The following is a 22068-nucleotide window of genomic DNA, read 5'->3' on the forward strand; positions in this document are numbered from 1 at the left end:
TTCAAAGTAAATGAGCAGAAATCAGACGGGTTACATTTTGTCGTTGCGTGAGTCTCCTTAAATGCGTGTTGGTCTTTTACCTGAAGGAGATGGCGTAGGAGTTGTGTTCGCTTCGTTTCCGCACCAGGAAAGCGCCGTCTCTGGGAACCCGCATCAGCATGTGCTCAGCCTGAACGCGGGACAGACTGGAGTGGTACCACCTGGAAAACGGACGGGGTCTCGTTAAATTTCCGCTTTTCTCCCGCCCGCTTCCGTACCCCTCATCTTTCTCCAAGCATATTATTATGCTGACAGACGTTAATCACTCACTCTCTGCTCTCGTGCGCGTTGGGCTGAGGCACGGGGCTGCCCAGCCTCATCTCAAACTCGTTGCAGCGCAGCGGCGTGTCTCTGTAGTGGCAGATGAGGCGGTAGAGGGTGTCAAACACCAGGTTGTCGGTCAGGTAGAAACGGGTGGAGCCAGACTCCTGACGCGAATGGATCCTGCAGTGCTGGACACGGCCGGAGCGCCTGGATCAGGAGGAACGGCGGCGAGTCGGTGAACACACGTCGACCAGTGTGTCGCAAAATTAATATGCAAGAGACAAGAACTACTTGAAACCAGTGCACAATTTCGGCTCTCCCACAATTTGCTCAAATTTCAGCCTGATGGCTGCAATAATTCCTCCGTTGATTTCAATAATTCCTCTGTAACACGAGGACGTGTCTGCAGACAATCTATTTCATAGCTGTGGTAACATTCACCGGGTCGTGATGAAAGGCAGACAGAGGACGAATGTGGTAGATGACCCGTGGTGCGTGATGTCCATTTACGTCGAAATTCAGAGTACAACAAAATAGCTATTGGCAACTATTATAACTTAAACGAATTTCTTAACAGAAATTTTGAAACAAATTAAGTGAGGGTCATTTTTCCAGATTAGCTTCTCCAATCCTGAATCTTGGATACATTTTTATTTTGTCATCATTTTTTGAAGTGTATTCAATTTGACGAAAAACTAAAATGCACCGAACCTGGCAGAACAGTTCAGTCTCGTCCAAAGTGAAGCAAACTACATTTGGGAAACCCTTTTTAATTTTTTCAAAAGCCTTTCACTGTCCCACAGTGAATTCTGAAGGAAGCTAATCACTTTTAAATCACTTTTTTTTCCCCCCTTCACGACTAAACTCGAGCCACGTTGCCGTACAGCTGCTTGCAGCTATGGCGGTTTTACTTCGAAATTCTTCCCCACCGAAATCCTATCCCCCTTTCTACTCTTCTCTAATTCCTGTTTTCCTCTCCTGCTAAGTTCTCTCCTTCCCCTTCTCCACTGGAAAAAGAAAAAAAAAAAAAAGACCAAAGAGGCAGCTGACATTACTTTTAGGAGATTTCCTGGTTGCTGTTACTGACCAGAAGGAGAGGGTGTAGTCGCCGACGAACGTCTCACTCTCTCGAACCAGGAAGGTGCCGTCCTTGGCCCCACCCTCACAGTACTCCTGCAGCAGCTTCTCAGCCACCTGCCGACCGTCTCGACCTCCACCCAGCTTCCCGTGGAACCAGCGCTCGGCGCAGTGCTGCTCGTTGTTGTTGCACTCCTGACGAGCGTCGGAGGGGAAAGAGAGACAGAAAAGTCAGGCGAGGGGAAATATTTTAGGAAAGCTGCGGTGATCAGGTTTCTAAAGATTGGAAAGGTAAATCCACATTCAGATATTCTTTACACCGATGGTCACATTACCAGTGCTTCATGCTCAGTGTATTGTTTTATCATGTGGTGCTGGTACGTTAACTAGGAGGCAGCTTTCTGCCGACGTTGTTAGTTAGAAGGATATTTTAAAGAAAACAGAAAAACAGGAAAAGAAAACTTAACTCAAGCTTTTATTACGACCGTACCCCCCCCCTTCCTACTATAGCTATTATGATCGTCACCACAATGACCAGCATCTTCATCATCCCCCTAACCTCTTTTCCTTCATCTTCCTCCTCTTCATCAGCCGTCTGGTAGTGAGACGTCTCCTCCGAGTAGTAGATCTTATTGCTGGTCAGGACGAAGTAATGCGGAGTCCATGTCTGTAAATCAGAAACACGCTTTCAGTAATACCGTACACCGTCGTCATCAAGTATCTGCGCCGTCGCCACACGCGCACAAATCCTCCCACTCACGTGGTCGATGGGGTCCTCGAGGTAGAGGATGCCGTTCTTCAGCGAGTTGCTGATGTCGTTTTCAGAGTAGCTGGCCGACGTCACCTCCTCGTACAGGGTTCCCTCCACCAGCTTTTTGTGCTGTGACACGACAATGAAACTTGAGACAAACTGATCTACGGCTTCACGATTGGCTGCGTGGTCGTCGAGGCCAAGATAACGCGGGAGCGTCTTTAGCCTTGCACACTTTACAGTGTTAGGGCTTCATGACATGGTGAAGGGCTTAACGACACCCCTGACATCTTCCGGGAACAGTTATAATACAAGACTTGTGATACATACTCATCTCTTCTTTCCCTTCTTTGATTTCTCCCGTCGACCTTGTTTTGATCTTTTAAAAATGGGTCCAGTAAAACCTGTAAAACCTGAAGCTTTCCCCGAGACTGCACCTCCTGCCCAAATGAAACTACTTGTACAACAACTTGTAAAGTCAAGAAGTTCCAGGTTTGTGAGCAGGATGTTGCCTTAAATAACCAATAAATTGGTGAAAGCCAGTGTTAAATTGGGACTGGCAGGTTGCATTTCTTGGACCGATAGAGGTGAGATGGAGCGTGTCTGCTGTCATGACATGTTCAGTCTAGAAATATGGACTTGGATGCAGCACCTGATTCGCTAGGTGTGTGTTTGCCTGCGCACCTTGATGAGGATCTTCCTGCGGAGCTGGTAGGGGGACGGAAGCTCCTCCGCGTTGTTGTCGACTGGCTTGGTGAGCAGCAGATCCCCAAACACCTTCTTGAAGTGCGTGGCCATGTTCCTCTGCTGGACCACACTGCAGTGGTCCTCGATGGACAGGATCACAGGATACCTGCAAAAGAACACACACACACACACACACACACACACAGACGCACACACACACAGACGCACACACACACACACACACACACAGCAGCTGGTTCTAGAAACTCCTGATTAAACGGTGTCTTTTTAAAACTGCAATCTGCAACTTTCTGTGTTTGCCAAGGAGGCGTTAGCGCTGCTGGTCGTACGTAATGAAAATGCCAGCGACCAACCCGCTACTTCTAACACCACTGCGTTTTTTACTGAAGCGGCGAGGTCAGAGAGCGCTGAGCATTTTCAAACATGCGGGGGCAACCTACCAAACACATTCAGCATTTGTCAATATGCTGTAGAGTGTTTCCAACCACAGTGTATTCATTGCTTTTTAGTGTTTCACCCCACTTCACGCACGGGATCAACGCCGGATTTTTGAGTCTGATACAGATCTTCCGACAGGATCTTTAACAACCACTAGATTATCTTACATAAATGACAAGGAAGGCATTAAAAGTTGCAAACTGGTGTATCATTGTGAGACTGGGGCCACATTATGGGATCGATAAGTGATAAATGATTTTCTAGCAGCAGTGAGAGTACGCATTAGGCGGCGACTGCGGCTGAAGTGGGCACCGTCACCAACACACATACTCAGATGTGACGAAGGCGTGTTCTTTGATGGTGTGCAGCACGTCCAGGAACTTGATCTTGGAGGTTAGGGTGTGGCCGTGATAGATGATTGGCAGGTCGTCCGGTCCATCCCAGCAGTCCACTAAGATCAGAAAAGTTAGAGTTAAAGTTAAGGTTTCCCGGTCAGGGTTTTAGATGCTGGCTCGAGGCTTTTCCCTGACTGGGCCACGGACAGTAAAGACCAGACCAAAGCCTAAACGGAATAATTTCTCTGCAAAACGGGGCCAGTGTTTTTACACTAAGTCGGCTCTTGCTTCACCGAAAGAAGCAAACAGTATAACATCAGCGCAGTACGGATTTGTTCAGTGGCATAAAAATGGACATTAATGCTGAGGAAGGATTTCAGATAAGTAGCCAAAAAAAAAAAAAAAAGGTTTCACAGTCACGAGTTAGTGGATTGCGTCGACTTTGCTCTGATTCAATTTTTTTCTCAAGGGTTAAATTTCAGTAAAATATTGACTCTTACGTTCGATGCAGCGGCAGCCCATCCTCAGACAGCGGGCGTAGGCTTCTAGAGACGACTCACTGGAAAACTGGTCACCTGTCAGGTAGCTAGGGTGAAGACAACACGGAAGAAAGTTCATAGGAGCTGCGGGTCATTTTTAAAGTAATTTTTTTTTTTTTTTTTTAATTTGTTATCCTGTTCAACCAACTGTCACATATATGTAAGCAAAATCCTCACACTTGAGAAGCTGGAACCGGAGAGCGTTTGGCATTTCCTGCTTGACAAACTACATAAACGATTAATTGATTCAGTCATAAGTGTTGCTGTATTTTGTCTGTTGATCTACTTTGATTTATCAGCTACTTGTTTCAGCGCCACATTCAGTAAAAATGTAAACACGTTCAGCACAAAGAGAAAGAAGCGGTCTGTGTCAAAAGAAGAAAAGCCTTTATCAACTCTAAAACTGCCCGATTTACGCGTTTTATTTTGACAGAAACAGCAGGAAGTCGTGGATACGTTCTAGAGTTAGCCGGGGTTTGTTCTGAGTTATGTTAAGTAACCTCATAGTAACTGTTACTGGTCATAAAATGGCTTCAGTTTTTATGTGTTGTTTCTCTTTTCTGCATATGTTAAACACAGATACATAACATCTAAATACGGCAGCATCGGAACTTGTGTGAAGGCAGCTAAGCTAGCTTCCAGTTTCAGTGCTAGTCACGGCCGAGCTACGTCAATATCAGACGTACAAGGATGAAACTGATGTCAGTCTTTTCATATGACTGTTTCTAACACAGCAAATAAGCAGGTTTTCCAAAAAGGCTGAGTGTCTAAATCACACATTGGAGGAATAACCACAACTGTTTCCCTAAAGCTCCTTGAGACAACAACTAGATCTGGTCGTATATTGGGGTTACTGAGACAAACTCTTTACATAAGGGCCGGTGTGTCGACTTGGCGATACGAGCATTTGAGAACCCTGAAGACAGATTACGAGACCTACGTGTTGTGCGAGGAGGAGATCCAGTACTGAGACAGTGGTCTTTTCATGTCTTCGTGAACAACAGGTGAATGTCGAGGGTCACATACGGAGTTCTCTTTAGAGAACAGGAAGGTCAGGAACTAGGACGATAAAAAGATCACACGATCAGACAATTAAGGTAAGAAACAGTAGGAAAACACCGTTTGCTTCGGTTTTTCGTGCACGTTGGTGCGTTTGTCTTGTTTCACCTCATCCAGTTGTAGCATCGGCTCAGGCTGCGGCCCCCCTCTCATGTACCCCATGAGAAACTCTCTGACACGACTCAGCTCTGACGCCCAGGACTCCTGAGACGAGCCGGAATAAAGAAGTGAGTACAAAGCAGTTTTCAGGGAGAATTTTCTGCTGCTGCGCTGACGGGTGCCAGATTTGCTCAGTACCTTCTGGTCCATCTGTAGAAACTTCTGGAAGTCGTACAGAGAGATCTGACAAAGCTCCGGTCTGTCGACATTCCTACGCAACACAAGGATTTTCAAGATGTCAGACGGCGGTGGAGTGAAAGTTGAAGAAAAGTACAGGGGAATGAGAGAGGAGACATGACACATTAACATACAAATGTCTGTCTGGCAATTAACCTCAATACTCTACCTATGCCAATTCTAATTATGTCATTTTTTGGGTTAATGTCCCATAACATTAGGAAAAGAGCCAAGAAAAAAAGCATTAAAGTACCATTAAAATGGGGAAAACACATGGAAATGCTTTACTTTCCCGAACCAAAACTTTCCTCGGGACACTGATAATCTGAGTGTATTTTAAAGAGAAAACTGGACAGCTAGAGGGAAGACAGAGGGGGATCTGAACACGAGGAGGTGGAGGAGGAGGTGAAGGTGGAGGTGGAGGTGGAGGGACTCACCGCAGAGGGAAGGAGAGCTCCAGCTGCTCAATAATCTGGGAACAAAAGGGGAGGAACCAGGTGATGGACAGGTGGGAAGGAGCCAGGTGAGGCATAAACAGTAAAGCTCAAAGTGTGGCGTCGTGTGGTGCGAGTGCAGTAGTGGAAAGTAACAACGTGCTGGTGAATTTACTCAAACACTCTACTCAAGGGTCATTTTAAGGTGGAATTTTACTTGGGTATTTCCACTTTGGAGCCTTTCTCCTCTTACTCCACTTCATTTATCCGACTGACTGATTACTATGCAGATAAAGTGCTGTGTAAGTTCCCTAACATTGTCACCTCAACGGGAATTATGAAAAAAAAAAAAAAACAACCTTCCCTAATTTAAAATCTGTACATGTCCCTGCATGGGACCATTTTAACGTAGGATAACATGAGGGGATTAGTGTGGCACTGAAAACGGAGTCAGAGGCCCAGAAACCTGTTATCAGATTCTGCTAGAACTTTTCCATGGAGGTAGTTATCCCTTAATACTTCTGCTTGTATGAGGCCATTGATGGCAATGTTGTTTATTCTACGAGGAAATTAGTGCTTTTACTCGAAAGAGGACTTTCAATTGTGGAGTTTACTTTTCCTTGAGGCACAGCTACTTTTCTGTAAGTAAAGGATTTGAATGCCTCTTCCGCCCATTTCCGTGAGCGTCTGCGATTGTGTGTGTCTGTGCGCAAACCCGAAACCTGACACTCACGGTCCTCTGCGTGTCAAACATCAGTGTTCTGTAGAGCTGTGCAAAGTTGGGGTATGACAGATCGCTCCTGGCCTCCACCTCCTGTTGGTGTGACACAAATCAGCGCTGTGGTCAAGTCAGAAAACCCAGGGGAGGAAATTCAAAGGGGCGGAGGAGCTGCGGTCGGACACGAATCTATTTCAAGAGACCGACCGGACTTTTAATGAAAGTTCTACTCAGCTCTGACCTGTAGCTTGTCTTTGAGAAAACGCATGTTGGGGACTCTGTAGTTGATCTGAGGCAGCAGAGCTTTCACATCCTTCACTGTGATGCTGGAAGGCAAACGAGAAAAGAACAGCATTAGTACGTTAGCACAGTCTGTGTGAACACAGTGCAGTAGACCGGATAGTCCTGGGAGACAAACGACACTTGAAATAAGCCTTTAAAAAGTTTCTTGTAGGAGAGCCGCTGACGTTTGATGTCTTTTCACCAGGAGATGGCGCTGTACGGTCTGAGGAGCCAAAGTCAGCGTGAGGGCTCCAGGACCCCTGTAGGATTTTCATTGTTTTCATTGTTAAGGATCAGCAGGAATCAGAGCAAAGAAGAGACCATGTCTTGTAAAGCTGGCTACAGATTTATACTCTTCTACCTCTCATCTGTCTTGTCCCTGAAACTATAAGTCTGGTGATTTTCTTTGTGTCAACTAATCCCACAAAACCAACAATGAATGTATCCTGCTAACAATGTACTGCAGCCAAAGCCTGATATATCTGATTCCTCTGAGCCACTGAGCTCCATTCTTGTCCAGAATCTATTAAAAACACATCAGTGAGCCACACTGTTGCACTGGGTCACATGTTCCTTCATCACCATGAACGAACACACACACACACACACACACACACACACACACACACACACACTGTAGTTTATTTTGACTCAGTCCCACACACACACACCGTGTTGCCGCCGCAAATACTCACTACAGCAACAAACGTGGATTAATCCGCTGCTGAAAATAGTCCCCAACAAGTGCACAATTTCCCCTCCGTTTGTTTGATTAAAAACTACAGTGCCCAGCTGTTTTAGGAAAAGATTTACACCTTCAGTAGGAACCAACTGATGATAAGAAAAAATGTAGAGCAACATCAGCCTTACCCTCTAAGACTGTCTAATATACCCTACAACCGAGTATTACCTTTGGAAAAGATAAAGGAAATAGTTTTGACAAATGATGCTGCGGTTTAGTATTTAGTTTGGATTAGTTTAATAAAATCAAGCCACAGGGAACCAAATGGCTTCCTCCGGTAAATAAAAAAACTTTCAAATTCAGAATGAAATCCCTAAAAAGAAAAAAGAGTAAATCCTTCAAATAATTATGTTAAAAAATATACTTTTTAAATTATTATTCAGAAGCTTCAGACTCTTTTGACATCCGGCCTCATGCCCAATCGCCGTGACCTCGTTGACCTTGAAAGTTCATTTCCCGACCTTTTGAAACAGGAGTTGGCGAATGTATTTGGTGGCCGCTCGGAAGCTTTCCCCCGTGTTACACGATCTTCAGCCGCAGATGCGAGTTTGCCCAGAGCTCTGGTGTCAGAGTTTGTGTAAAAGCTGAGCTGTTTCCAGAGACGAGGAATGAACTTTTAACCTCTGATTTTTTAAGCCAACGCAGACGAGAAGTAATTTAAACCCTCGTAAAAAAAATAAAAAATGGAAATCTGAAATTGAAACTGCAATTTCCCCCACAACAGGGCAAACTCCACCTGCTGATGAAAAGCGTCTGATATAACTGAAAGCACCAGATCTGCCAATAAATCGATACTGTGGAGAGATTTACTTCGTCAAGTGTTGACCTGGGTGTATTTGCAGATAAGTTGTTGCAGTTGCTTCTGTGGAGCTGCTGATGTCTTTAGCTCTGCGTCTTTTTTTTTTTTTTTTTTTTTTCTAGGACAAACAGCACATGGATAATCACTCAAGTTGATTAAGAAAACACACACAACCATCAGCCACCAGTAACAGAGTGAGGAAGGAAGCGAGAAAGGCAGGTAGGGAGATGATCCTTCGGGGTCAACGACCGACTGTTGTCACTGCCAGGTCTGATTTGTCTCTCCTCCCACTTCCCTCTGTCTAGCTTCTGTTGCTGTTACTATTTTCACAAGAGACAGGAAGTTGCCCTCTCCCAGCCCATCACATCACTTCCTGCCCCTTATCAGGCAGTGGCAGACTGTTTGTCCTGGAGCGGCACCCACCCAAACAGAAGCCTGGACCTATTACCGCCGGCCCGAGAGAGAGAACGACCCTGAAAGTGTGTGATACGCGGAGGCTCGGCGTGAGGATGTTGGGGTCAGGGCAGATCCCCGACGGGGGTGTAACAAGCTCTTTGATGACATCTGGATTTGGTTTCACCTTCGTTTCCCACCTGCTGCGACAGACCGGCCAATGAGCATGCATCACAGGCTGCTGCAAAAGGCCGCGACTGGGTGTTGACGTGTTTGCGGCGAGTCACCCACCTGCCCTCGTGGTTCCTGTCCATGACTTCGAACTGTTTCCTCAGCCACCTACAGAGGGAGGGGTGGAGAAAAACAAGGAGGCCGAAACGGCCATTGTTACTAGAATTAAAGTCAAACTAAAATAAAAATAGAAAACACACGTTTCCTGAGGGAAAATCGATGTGATTGCTTACAGCTGAAGTTTTTTTGCTAAGACAGTGTTTGTTTCTCCAAATGTGACTTCAACAGAGCCGCCAGGTGTCATTTTCCCCCCATTCTGTGTTTACATGTCAGTTTTCTCCATGAGCAACATCCCCAGTGTTACCGGACATAGAAACGCGGATAACGCCATGATCACGTAGGTTCCTGTTATGGCCACCAGCTTTAATTATTTCACCTTCTGACAAATCGTGTTTGGCATGGCAGACAGGTGTCAACGCTGCGTTACCCAAGAGCCTAGGCCACCGTTGCTATGGAGAAGAAGCCAGTCGGATACACCACAGTTCCCATACTGATCCGAAGCTGACCCAGAGCCCAAAAGTAAATTGATTTAAGCTGCGGATACTAAGATCAGTTTCTGCAAAACCGAAATCTTTGGCTTCCACCAGCTGTCAGCGCTGCATGTAACAGCGTTTTGAGCTCTGTGATTAGATGTTTCTTGAGGAAATGTACCTTGGGAACCATTGATAAATATACACAGGCTTGCACTCTTGTCTTTTTACCAAAGAACCTGTTATTTTCTCACACAGTTGTTACTCCTTTGCACAGATGATTCAACTGGGAGAATTTCACGCTGATCCAAGCTGTAGAAATGCTCCGACTATGAATCACCTAAATCCGACCATGGGAAAAATGCTGGGCTTTCATCTCCAGAACCAGGGACGCCCACAAGTAAAACCCCCCCACATCTCCAGCCCTGCGTACGTACAATTCTCCTTGTTGTAGTTCGGATCACAGCGTAGCGTATGGAGCGCTGCGGTTACGAGCTACTTCTTGATGTTGAGTTTGACAGTCTGGTCATCGGTCATCACCATACGTAGACCCATAAAGGAGAGAGAGCCAACGCCGTTTGGACAACCTCCTCTCTATAATCCAGACCGCACACAGCACTGAGTGCGTGGTGAAGTAACGTTCAGTCCAGTGGGAATCGGTGGCAACTTTAGGAAGCTCGACTAACTAGCTGCCACTTTTCATGTGGAATAAAAACTCGACAGCACGATGGGTCGAATGCCGAATGTCGTAAAGGGACATACAGCTTAAATGACCAGCGGCCGGCACGGCTACTTTATGGGCTATGAAAGAAGGGGAAGGCAATACCTGCCATGGTTTAACACCTTAGACAGTTTCCACAAATCTCTTTTATCCTCATTTGATTAAAAAAAAATAAATAAATAAAAATAGCTGCATTAGCAAAGGATTTTCGTACACAAAAGGTGAGGAAGATTAAAATTTCATTTGACTTTGAGGCAACAAGTTGCAGGTCCATACAGAAAACACTGACATGCTGCAGTTCGATTTAAGGCCTGTCCTTATTTTTAAGGTCCTGTTAAAAAAAAATGTAAAAAAAAAAACACACAAAAAAAAAACCTTCCGCCGATGAATCCACTCCCCAAACTGTTTACACAACGACCATAAACAGACAAAATTAGCAATTACATTTCGGCCGACCGTTTCCAAACATACTGTATACCGCTGGCATTATGTCGAGAACCCAACGACACTCTGTCCTTCTCCTACACACCCTCACAACCGCTCTCTGTTCTCCTGCTCTCACCACGGAAGCCAAAACCTGCCTCCGCACATTCATCTAGAGTAAATATTTTCATCCCAAAACAAATATTTGTCCTCTCCTCCGACCGGCAACTTCCTCTCCAGTCCAGGCTGCCGCTTCTTTCAATGCAACCAGACATCAATTAATCACACACACAGAGGGTGTAGGAAGGTGTCAGCTGCTTTATAAACACACAAATAAACTTCTCAGTGATGCATGTGATTGTCTTCAATCACTATTTTATCTTTTTCTCTACTGTATTTTATTTCGGATTGGCATTTTCAGCTGGCTGATTTTACCCGTCTTATTGTTAATGGCATGTCCATCCATCCACCCAACTTTGATTCAAAAGACACCGTATAAACAAAGGTTATTCTTTTCCTCATCACTGCACGGCTAGCCACAGATTTCATCCCGTCTCCGTCACAATCTCCAACTTTTTCATCCGAGAGGCCCCAAACTCTTGAGCTCTCGCATGAAATGAGTGAGACTGTCTTGTCTGTCTGGTGTTGGGACGTTACAAAAACTGCCGGTTCCGACGTCAGAGATGTGTGAAGGCAGGAAGGTTTTAGACGCGTCCCAGATTAAATCCGCACTCACCTGTCGATCTGCTGTGGTGCCGGCGCTCTCTGAGTGTCAGTCATCAGCCAGTTGAGACCAGTGATCCACATGTTGACCTCTTCTTCACTGAAGGCTGCAAAGGCACGGAGAAAAATGGAGCAAAATTCATGTTTTGTGGGAGGATTTCTGACTTTGGTGACTCAAATCTATCTTTTTTTTAAAAATGCAATTTGTCTGGATACATAAAGCGACACACACACTGTCCCAAGTTACACAAGCAAATGTATGTTATCAGAACGATCTGAAAGCTGCCTGAGAAACAGAAATTAAAAAAAAAAAAACAGAAGGTTTGAGGCTGGAAGGGAAATGAAGTCGAGACGGAGAGACATCATCAGCGTCATAGACCAGAAATCATACGATTAAGTGGAAGTAAAGCCCAGAAAAGGAGAGATGAAGAGACAAAGAGTAAAAGTCATTATCATTACATTAACTGATCAGATTCTGGTCGAATGAAACAGGGACGTTGTGTGACCTTTAACCTCTAGTGTTGTGGTAGAGAGGACACAGTTTACAGTACAGTATGTGCACACACTGACCAGCCACACTGAGCGTCCTGAGGCGAAACTCCAGGCCGTAGAGCACGATGAAGCAGTGGGCAGAGTCCAGTTTACGGGCCTCCTCCGGGTAGCGCTCAAAGTCACGGGAGCCCTTCCCCAGCCGCAGCTCCCGGATCTCTCGTATGTCGACTGGAGGAGGGAGGGAGGAAGGAAGGAAGGAAGGAAGGAAGGATAGTGTTGCATGAACACAAATATGCACGTCCATAAATCGCAGCTTGGCTCGTCGTTCATTTCCCCGCCAAACACACAGAACTCTGCTGCCGGAGAGCTGAACAAACGTACCGCGTGAGAGTCCGGAGGGCCCAAGAACAGACACACTAACATTTCAGCCGTCGGCGGCAGCGTGCTGCAGCAGCAGCCAAACGCACGGTCGCTTTTTGCGACTTTCCCTCACATTTATTGGTAAAACGAATCCCAAAACCTTAAAGCCCAGAAGTCCCGTAAACCTTTGATGCAATAAGTCACTTTAAAAGCTTAAAGAACTGAATTTGAGCCCTGAAAGACCAAAACGAGGCCCTAAAAATGTTGCCAATTCTCCTCAGTCTGCTCCTGCATTAACGATTAATGGTTCTAATGACTTCATCGTACTAATTTTTATCTCAGGGAACTTGTGTTTACCGAGGTTGCTTGTCAAGCGGCTCCAGTTTGTGCCTCTCAGTTGGTCGGTTGTCTGAAAAATAAAAACCCAGCGATCCTTGAAATACCCAGAAGGTCTCTCATCAACGTTTACCGCCGTTTTAAAGGCGGTAAGATCTCAAGAGACTTCAAAGGCGCTTCTGACCATTTGAATAGAAAAATTATTCTGATCACTGCACGATATAAAAAAAAGATTTTTAATCTGTTTCCCAGCCTGTAGCTCTATTTCCCTAAAATGACACGACCTTGCTTGGTCGTTACATTATAAGAAAAATGTATTTCCAGGAAAACTTCAATATACTAGTAAGTATTTGTTTGTGTTTCTTGTGCCGGGATTCTACGTGCAAACCAAAATTTCAAAAAGAATTGGGAGATGCTAGCTCTGTTTCTACCTCACGCAAAGGGTCAAACAACATTTCAAAAGGTCTAAATATGCACGTTACTCGCCTAATTTTATCAAATAAACTTTGATTTGAACGTTTATTCCCCTAAACTTGCAATTAAGAGAAATCTAAGGCATCAAATTCAGATATTTAGGGAACGGCAAGTTTAAATTTCAGGAGTATGTGTGTAGATTATAAAATGATGACGCATTTTAAAGGTTTTGAAGGAATATTTGTCCGATTGATTGGGTTTGTTTACCACCTGAGCACCTGAGCAGTTTTTATCACCAACAAACGCCAACGTTTTTGAACTTCCGGAAGAAATTCAGCTGAAATTTTGCTTTTGGCTGAAGCTCTGTAGCCGTATTCACTAAGTGGAAGTTTGCATTCTGCACTTGTAGAAATCCAAGTCTAAGTATCTCAACAACAGTGAGAGTATATCTGAAATTACAGAAGAGTATTTGATTGTGTGACAGGACTGTATGTCCACACAAATAACAGTCTTATTTCTACTTGGTGTAAAGGCTTAGATAACATTCACACGGACAGAATCTGCGCTCGTGGCAGGTTCGGTCCACATATGCCACGTCTAGTGAGGAACTCACACGCAAATGATCAGCAACTGAAAGCTCGTGTTGCATGAGAAGGGTTAACGGAGCGGTACGACGTACACCCTGGACTCCGCTTTGACACTTGGAGCAGTCGACACACCCACAAAGAAAACCCCTGCTTATTGACACAGCAGATGTCTTGTGCAAACACACATAAACATGCACTCATGGATGCTCCGGCATTCACACACCAAACACAGACCTAATATAGCACACACGCAGGCGCTTGAACTGAATGTCACTCTTATGAGCCGGGATGCTCTTTTCCAACCCCCACTCCAGCTAAGCGAAAACAGGACTAGTCGAGAGAATGGAGACGTTCTCGGTCCACCGGGGGCACAGCGGAGGACACAGGAAAGAACAATCCAAGCCTGTTGCTGCCTGTCACTCGGGCCAGAGCGAGACGTCCTCGGCAGGTTGCATGTAATCCTGAATCAAAGAGAGAAATCTGGTTCTCATCTGAAGCTCCTGCGTGTGGAGATGACACGTCTGGCATGAGATTAAGCAGTCAAGATCAATACGTTACGGGGAGGAGGATCAATGCTGAAAAGCAGCGGAGGAATCTGAACTGGACCGTCTGAGTTCTCACCCACCGATGACCTGCTCTTTTTCAAGGTTTTAAAAGGAAAATTCTGCACATAACTACCTGATTACTTAAAGGACAAGTCTGGTGATAATCTACGTTTTTCTTACTGTCAACAAATCCAATGAAAAAAACAAAACCAACAATGATTTACTTTAACCAAGTAATGTTTGTGTAATAGTAATGTCCAAAAACTATTAAAAACACACTGTTGCACTGGGTGACATGTTCCGTCATTAACATGAATACACTGCTGGAAATAATCACTGGAGCACCAGAGGTAGATTAATCCGTCCCCGAAAATAGTCCCCAACAAACACACATTATACATCTGTGGTAGGAACCAATGGGCTTGGCCCAGAGAGCCACAGACGGGGTAGGAAAGTCAGAGGAGCATTGAGAGAGACGGGCTGACACTTTGTTGGTGTTGGTCTTTTCAATGGGTTTGTTGACAGTAAGAAAATATAAGAATGTATTCTTTAATTCATCTGAACTGGCCCTCACTTTTGCCACAACATGACGTCAACTGGTAAGCTGCTGTGTTGGCCAATCGAATACGTGCAAGCACACACATTCCTCTGTTACGTGAACGGCATATTTCTACGGTGTAACTCGCAACTTTCACAATTATAATGACACGTTTCTGGTTTTAAACTCTAATTTTGATACATTTTCTGGAAACTAAAAGTCAGCTGCTGGTATCAAACAGTTTCAACCAACATCCAGCCGTGTAAGGGCCTTTGGCTGTGTGAAGTGTTTCACAAGCCACACTGACTCATTTTCCTCTCAAAATAATATTAAATATGCCCCAAAAACCATGTATTTGTTTTTTTCTCTGGTCTTTCCCTTTATTACTTCCTGCCATTTAGTCTGGATGTTGGAGAATAAGACAAACTGTTTTGCCAAACGTCACACTTCGCCCACCATGAGTCTTTTAACACCCACACACACACACACACACACACTGCCTGTCCCCATCCACAACACATAGACACTGATAGATATGGGGAGTACAGAAAAGACTGAACACACACGCGCACACACACACACACACACACACACACGCTTAGCATGATTCCTCCCACTGTGGCCTTTAATCCTTTAATCCTGGGCCAGGCTGTAAACGTGCTTGAGATAAAGACACAGAACTGCTTTGGAGAACAGCCTGATGTAAACTGATTATAACAGAAGAGGAAAGGTGAGGGGAGATGGCCCGGAGCGCCAACTGGAGAGACATCAGAGTGTACGATACCGTCAACAGCCTCACGCACAGAAAACAGCAGAGAAAACTCACTGTAATGACTCCATTGCAGGATGTTACATTAGTGTCTGTTTGATCATCAGATAAGCTGGTAGCCGGACAGTGCTTCTTCTCCTGATCAGCTGAACGAGGGTTCGGTCTGCGCGGTGCACTGCTGACCTGAAACCACCAGCCGCTGATCATTGCAGTGCATTCCCAGTGAAACAAGCTGTTCCTGGTACAGCCGGTGACATCACTCCCTGCCAGATGGCACGGAGGGTCTTACAGTAGGTCACAGAAGTGCGAAGGACAAGAGCGGCAGGACGGAAGAAGAGGCAAGAGTTTAGAAAATGGATAAATGGACGGACGGACAGATGTGGAAAAGCTGTGAAATAAAGATGCTAATAAATAGCAGAGGGAGCGGCAGAGACCATAAGAGCGGGGTTTCACCAATTGGGATTGACTCTAAACCTGGATTAGTGTCAACTCCGAAGCATAAAACATCTACACTACTATTTAGACTTTCATTATTGATGAAGTTTAAGCTCACAGGTCCCGAAGTGGCTGCATATTTGAGCTAAACAGAGTAAAAGGAGCTTGGACCCAATGGAGTTTGGAGAATCTGCACGCAGGTCTTTGAAACTGGATTCAGTTCACTCCAGAAAAAGGGGGTTGTATTGAAAAGGTCTTAAATTTAACTTGGTGAACACTGCAGAAACCCTGGAGTTTTACGAGCAGCAACTTGCAAAGATTATACGTTTCTGGCGGCCGTTGTCAAACGAATGCTACAGAGATTTAAGATTTTTGGCTGCACTTTGACTCCTGTTTCAGGCATGGCCAGATTAACCTCCTACGGGGCCCAGGGGGCCCTACTGAAACCAAACCAAATCAGTAGTCTAGAGCTGAACATATTAGCTGATTAACTGATTAGTCAGGTGTCAGAAAATTCGTTGCCAACAATTTTGATAAGCGATTAAACCGCAGTCTTACAATTGTCCTACGACGGAGTGATACCACCGCGCCGGGGGTTTACTTTGTGTTAACGACTTGACAAACAGAAAAAACTTTACAACAAATGAGCACAACTTAAACTAAATCAGTGAAGGTCTTAAAACTAGTCCCTCTACAAGATCGGGACCAAAAGATGGAGGATGGAGGAGCCGTCATAGTTTCAACCGTAAGTTTCTAACAAATTACGTAGACAGACATTATATGGCGTTAACCTGGGGTTGTGGGCCCCTGGGGGTCTGAGGCCCCGGGGCAGTTGCCCGTTTTAAAATCGGTGGTGATCCAGACTTGGTTTCAGGCAGCCATTTTCCATTTCCTCCCCCCCCTGTAAAAAACCTGAGCCTTCATCCACAGAAAAAACGACAGCAGGGCTTCAAACGCTTCAAACAACCTACGTGTGCAGGATGTTTAGGTTTTCCTGAACTTTTGCAGTCGTGTGATTAATGATTGTTCTCTCTCAATAGCAAAACGGCAGAAGTAGAAGTAGTGACGTTTGCCTTGTTATCATAAAACTTCTAATAGAGGACACTGGGGGGGTAAAGTATGACAACAGTCTTTCTTTAAACTTAACCGAGTGGTTTTAGTTGCCTAGACGTAACCAGGCCTGCACCATATTAGTGGCAGACCTATTACACTTGTGTAATCCATCACAATAAACATCAAGACCACATAAAACCTGCGTGATGGTCCCTTTTAAAGGTCAGACACCGGGTTTAACATGTAGACGGGAGAATTAGTGGAGGTACAGTTGCCAGGATTTGCTGATCTAGGGAGATAAAACGGCTGATTTTCAAGGGGAGCTGACGGTGACGCAGGAGTACGAACTGACCTGCGTCACACCGACGTGACGAGGTGAGTGTTGCCCTTACATAGGTCGAACAAGCGTTAAGGGATTGATATGCACATGGTACAGAAATAAATGGAGGACAAGAGCTGGCTAAGAAGTAAGAAATAGACATTCACATTATGAAAAAAACAGTATTGTGGTTTGCAAAATGGTTAGCTGGGTGTGGTGTGTGTGTTTTGTAGTAAATGGCTATAACAGTTAAAAATAAATAAATCGGGGTATGGTTCTTCCTAGAAAGGAGTTTTTCATATCAATATTCAGACGCAGCAGGTCGTCTTTTCTCGTCAGCATTCATTTCTTTCACAGTGTGGACCTTGGTAGCTTTTGAAGAAATACGTACTTCAGGTATTACTGTGATAGTTCCACCTCTGGTTTAAAATGGCTAAATTTTGTTTTACAAAACTAGCGTTTATTTCAAATTTCCTTGCCACACGAGTTACGGGTATTTTAAATGTATGTTTTTATGCTGTAAACATTTTAAGCCAAGTTTCACTAAGCTTTCTGTTGAGGCTTTAAATTAGAGCTGAAACGATTAATTGATTGGCCGATCAAAAGAAAAACAATCCGCAACTATTCTGATGATCAATTAATGTCCAGTTTTTAAGCAGAAATATCAGTCCATGCTTCCAGGTCCTTCTTCTTCTGTTGCAGTAAACTGACCTCTTGGTCAAACACAAAGAGCTGCTCTGGAAAATGATTATGTTCATTTGTCCCTATTTTCCTATGTTTTACAGACCGAACAACTAATCAATCAATCTGGAAAATGATCGGCACATCAATGGAAAATGAAAATAATCGTCAGTTGCAGCCCTGCTTTAATTTAGTCCTTGTCGTTGCAAACCACCCTGAGTATCTGAGGCAGCTAGCACCTCATTTGTGGTCCATGTCTCTGCTTCCTGCAGAAGATGCTGGGCCTTTTGTTTTCAGTCCTTCAATCTGAGACAGGAAGAGAGACACTCCCTGATAACCCCACACTTCCTGCGCCTCGGGGTTTTATGCCACCGCTGTTTGCGAAGCACTCATCTCAAAGAAAAACACTGATTTCAAGCGTGAGCATGTTTGTAGCAAAACAGATTATAAAGCAAACGGCAGAAAAAAAATGGGAGCAACAAAAACAAAAGGAAGGAAAAGCAGGGAGATAAGGGGGAGGTGAGCGGAGGAGACCGACTGAAGAGTTCAGTCAGATAAATATGATGGATTTCTGAAAACAAAAGACCAAAGTATCAGATGAATGACCTTGAAACTCAAAATGAAACTGAAAGAAAAGAGTGAGAAAGTGAAATGGGAGGTCAGAGAATATCCTGGGTGTTAGGTGAATGTGCAGTGTGTGTGTGTGTGTGTGTGTGTGTGTGGGGGGCGCAGCTGGAGGAGGAAAATGGAGAGGCAGGGGGAGGAGGAGGGAAAGAAGTGGGTAGCTGAGAGATAAAGCTGTGGGAGATAAAGTGGAGGAGAGAGCGCTGAGTTCCTGGAATGTACTGCTGCATTTGTTCAGAGGGAGGTTGTTTGTAAAGGGGTGTTTGTGGGTTATGAAAGTGTGTGTGTGTGTGAACGCAGTGCGTTCGCACCAGCGTGGGATCGTTTAGATTTGCTGCGATTGAGCGTCGTAGGTGTTTGCTCCGGTTTTTTCATACAGGCTCAGGCTCGCACGCGTTGCCTCTCGGATTAGCGAGGGAGCCATGGCCAGTTATGTGGTTTATGCTATGGAATTATAACTGACAAGGCTACCTGAGCAGAAACAACACCCACGAGCGCGCAGTGGTCATTAGTCTCTGAGCTTGCGTTGAGAGGAAAAGGAGGAGGAATGGAAAAGGAGAGAAACCTCCGGCGGGCCTGAGAGCTCAGCGCGGCGCAACTTACAAAACACGTAAAAACAACAAGAAAATGACGAAAACACCTTCATCAATTTGACACGCGGCAAATAGAGAGACACGCTGTTAACACAAAAAACCAACTGAAAATCTGAATACAGAAATGCTGAAAGTTGCCCGAGACAGAGTGGAACTCAGACGCAAAGCAAAATACGTTACCAGAGGACACTGAAAAGTCAGGGGTGTTGAAAAGATCAGATATTTCTGCACATATTTGCTGTCTGCTTGCTGAAGCATTAGTCTTTTACTAAATACTCACATTCACAATTCAATAGTACAGCCCGCTATAATCATGGAATTATCTCCTGTCTGCGGTGTATTTAGTTGCGTTTAGGAATCTGGTGCTTGTGCTTTGTGTATTTGCATGTGTTTTTCTTGAGCGTGTTGAGCTCTCGGGGGCCACAGCAGAGAAGTGAAGGAGAAGAAAAAGTCTTTGTTAACGGCAAAAAGAATCGCCCTCGGTTTGGTGACGGAAAAACAAAACCTGACAGGCTTTAGTGAAACTATTTCTGTCTCACTCGGGCAGAGCCTTCTCGTGAACAGTGCGCTAACATAAAGTCTGAGAGTCAGAGTAACACATGGCACACAGAAGGAAACTCTATCATGCCAGTGAATGCCGTAACTTCTTCTCACCGCTAACAGACACTGTAACAAATCCTCCCCCAGGCCACAAAATCCAGGGCGCAGACAATAGCCTCCACGCCCCAGACAGGCCGAGCGGTGCTCCGACAGGCCGGCTCGACGGCACAACAGCAGCCTGCTGCTCACCACTGCCACTTGACTCCACTCCAGCAGGGCCGCCTCAGCCCACAGTCAGTCAGTCAGTCAGTCAGTCAGGCGGCGTGTCAGGCAGACAGACAGGAAGCCCGGGGCTGGGCGAGGACTCTGGGACCCATGTGGCAGCAGCATGCACGCTACTCTGCCTGGAGAGTTAACGCCAGGCCGACGTGGAGGAAGCACAGGTCAGAGCGTAATGATCTGCCCGTCCGCTGAGGACGCCGTGGCAGCGCCTCAGCCGCGAGATTGCTCCGGGATGGGAGGGGGGGGGCGGCCTGCCGCAGCCCTACGTCACATGCACAGATGCTCATTCTTTCACCCTTGCAGCAAAAACAAAAAAAGCAAAAAACAAAAGCGAGTCCAGCCGCGGAGAGAGCTTTGGTTTTAGGTGCCGAGGATGTGAGATTTTAAATCTCCCATCTGCCCTGTGAATTATTTCAGTGTTAACGCTGATATGTTGCCTGAGAATCAGCACCGATAACAAAACAACGCCCTTTTTCTGAGCATGAGGTTGGTGCTTTTCCTTGAAAGTGGCTTCCAACTTAATAGCTCTTTTCCAGAGCTTTCAACCACACCACGCGGCCTCCATCAGATAATGGAGTTTGCTCGGTTGTCATGGAGACGGCTTAGTTGTCATCATGTGAACTTCAGACACATATACAATATATGAAACCATATACAACCACCTGCTGATTAAGTAACATGACGACAACTAAGCCAAATCCATCCACTGATGAAAACCATGACACATGGTTGAAAGCACTAAAATAAAAATAAAAACCCAGTAACTGGGCCTTGAGATAGGATTGTTTTGTTTACCTGACTTTGAGAAGGCTAAAACTGTCTCCTGCAAAACTCTTATTTTCATTAAAGGAACAAAGCCAAAGCCATCGAACATTAACCGACGTCCAAACATAAGCAGCCGCAAAAGAAATTAGTCCGAATTTTAAAAAAAGGCTAAAATTGGCAACGTTGCGGTTTAAAGCGCGATGATTAAAGAATAATTAAACAAGACCGTAACTCTGACCGGTCATTCAGAGCCAGCTTTCGCTACTCCAGTGTTCTGATCTCGGTGCCTCAGACACATTCTGGTCGGTGCCAACGGGGCATTAATTATCCTTATTTTCTTCCTCTATGAAAGTCAGGGAGCTCAGTCAAAAGCAGGGACGTCACAATTGGGTTTCATTGTCCCTGATCCTGACCAGAGTCTTCTCGCTCTGCCTTAAGAAAGAGGAGCGTACCGCAGGCTTTCTTTGGAGGGTTCCTTTAATATTTTCGTCGTCTATGAATGAAATTCAGGTTCCCGCCCCTCGAGAGCACAGAGGACAAAGAAAATGAGGGGAAACCAGATCCTCCTGCCACATAACATTATGTATATATATTTTTCAGATGCTTTCTCCAATATTTGCTTTTTTTCGCCTTAAGAAATAGCGAATAGTTTCACCTCTCGGGCCCTCTAAATATTTTTTCAAAACAAACAATCTGGGAAGCAGAAGGTCTCCTTGGCTGAACTGCCCACAACCTTTGTCAGGATTAGACGGTAGTGCTTCATTTTAAAGGGTCAGAAGCCGAAAAAAGGGGCTGGGAACCAGGGCTTTAAAACGAGCAGGCGCAGAGGAAGACACAGTCCCCGTTGCTCCGTTTCTGCATTCGTCAGCATGTTTCTCAGATACTTGGGACTCTGCTGACATTTCGGCATCCTCTGGTACAGAGTCTGTGACCAGCAAAACAACGTAAATGACGCACAGGACGACTGGTGCTGAGACCCCGCAGAGATGTCACGTGCTGTAGTTGGTGCTGTGTCTTTTATGCATGGAGAGATTATGGGCACAGATGTGTAACCCCTCCCCCCAATAACATACAGTAGGAGCAAAACCCACAAACTGGAAGACTGTTGTTGTTTTGTCTTTGTATCCGCTTTGCGTCTCTCTGGAATCATTTTACATCTATTTTCAGTCACTTTGCATCTATTTGTGGTCATG

The 22068-nt window shown here is 45.2% G+C and overlaps 1 protein-coding gene across 1 annotated transcript in view; it reads right to left on the reverse strand.

Moving 5' to 3' along the window:
- The window catches only part of LOC120790483 (1-phosphatidylinositol 4,5-bisphosphate phosphodiesterase gamma-1-like), a 33934-nt gene that overhangs the window by 10545 nt on the left and 1321 nt on the right, over positions 1–22068 (reverse strand). Inside the window, exons 2-18 of the mRNA XM_040128036.1 lie at positions 12113–12262; positions 11556–11649; positions 9206–9253; positions 6940–7024; positions 6714–6794; positions 5984–6018; positions 5508–5580; positions 5319–5414; positions 5092–5210; positions 4113–4198; positions 3608–3728; positions 2816–2984; positions 2141–2260; positions 1940–2047; positions 1391–1575; positions 310–510; positions 81–200 (exon numbers count right to left, since the gene is read on the reverse strand). Of these exons, the coding sequence (XP_039983970.1) occupies positions 81–200; positions 310–510; positions 1391–1575; positions 1940–2047; positions 2141–2260; positions 2816–2984; positions 3608–3728; positions 4113–4198; positions 5092–5210; positions 5319–5414; positions 5508–5580; positions 5984–6018; positions 6714–6794; positions 6940–7024; positions 9206–9253; positions 11556–11649; positions 12113–12262 (1891 nt within the window). The remainder of the gene's footprint in view (positions 1–80; positions 201–309; positions 511–1390; positions 1576–1939; positions 2048–2140; positions 2261–2815; positions 2985–3607; positions 3729–4112; positions 4199–5091; positions 5211–5318; positions 5415–5507; positions 5581–5983; positions 6019–6713; positions 6795–6939; positions 7025–9205; positions 9254–11555; positions 11650–12112; positions 12263–22068) is intronic.

This window comes from Xiphias gladius, chromosome 6, assembly GCF_016859285.1.
Source record: "Xiphias gladius isolate SHS-SW01 ecotype Sanya breed wild chromosome 6, ASM1685928v1, whole genome shotgun sequence".
NCBI lineage: Eukaryota > Metazoa > Chordata > Actinopteri > Istiophoriformes > Xiphiidae > Xiphias > Xiphias gladius.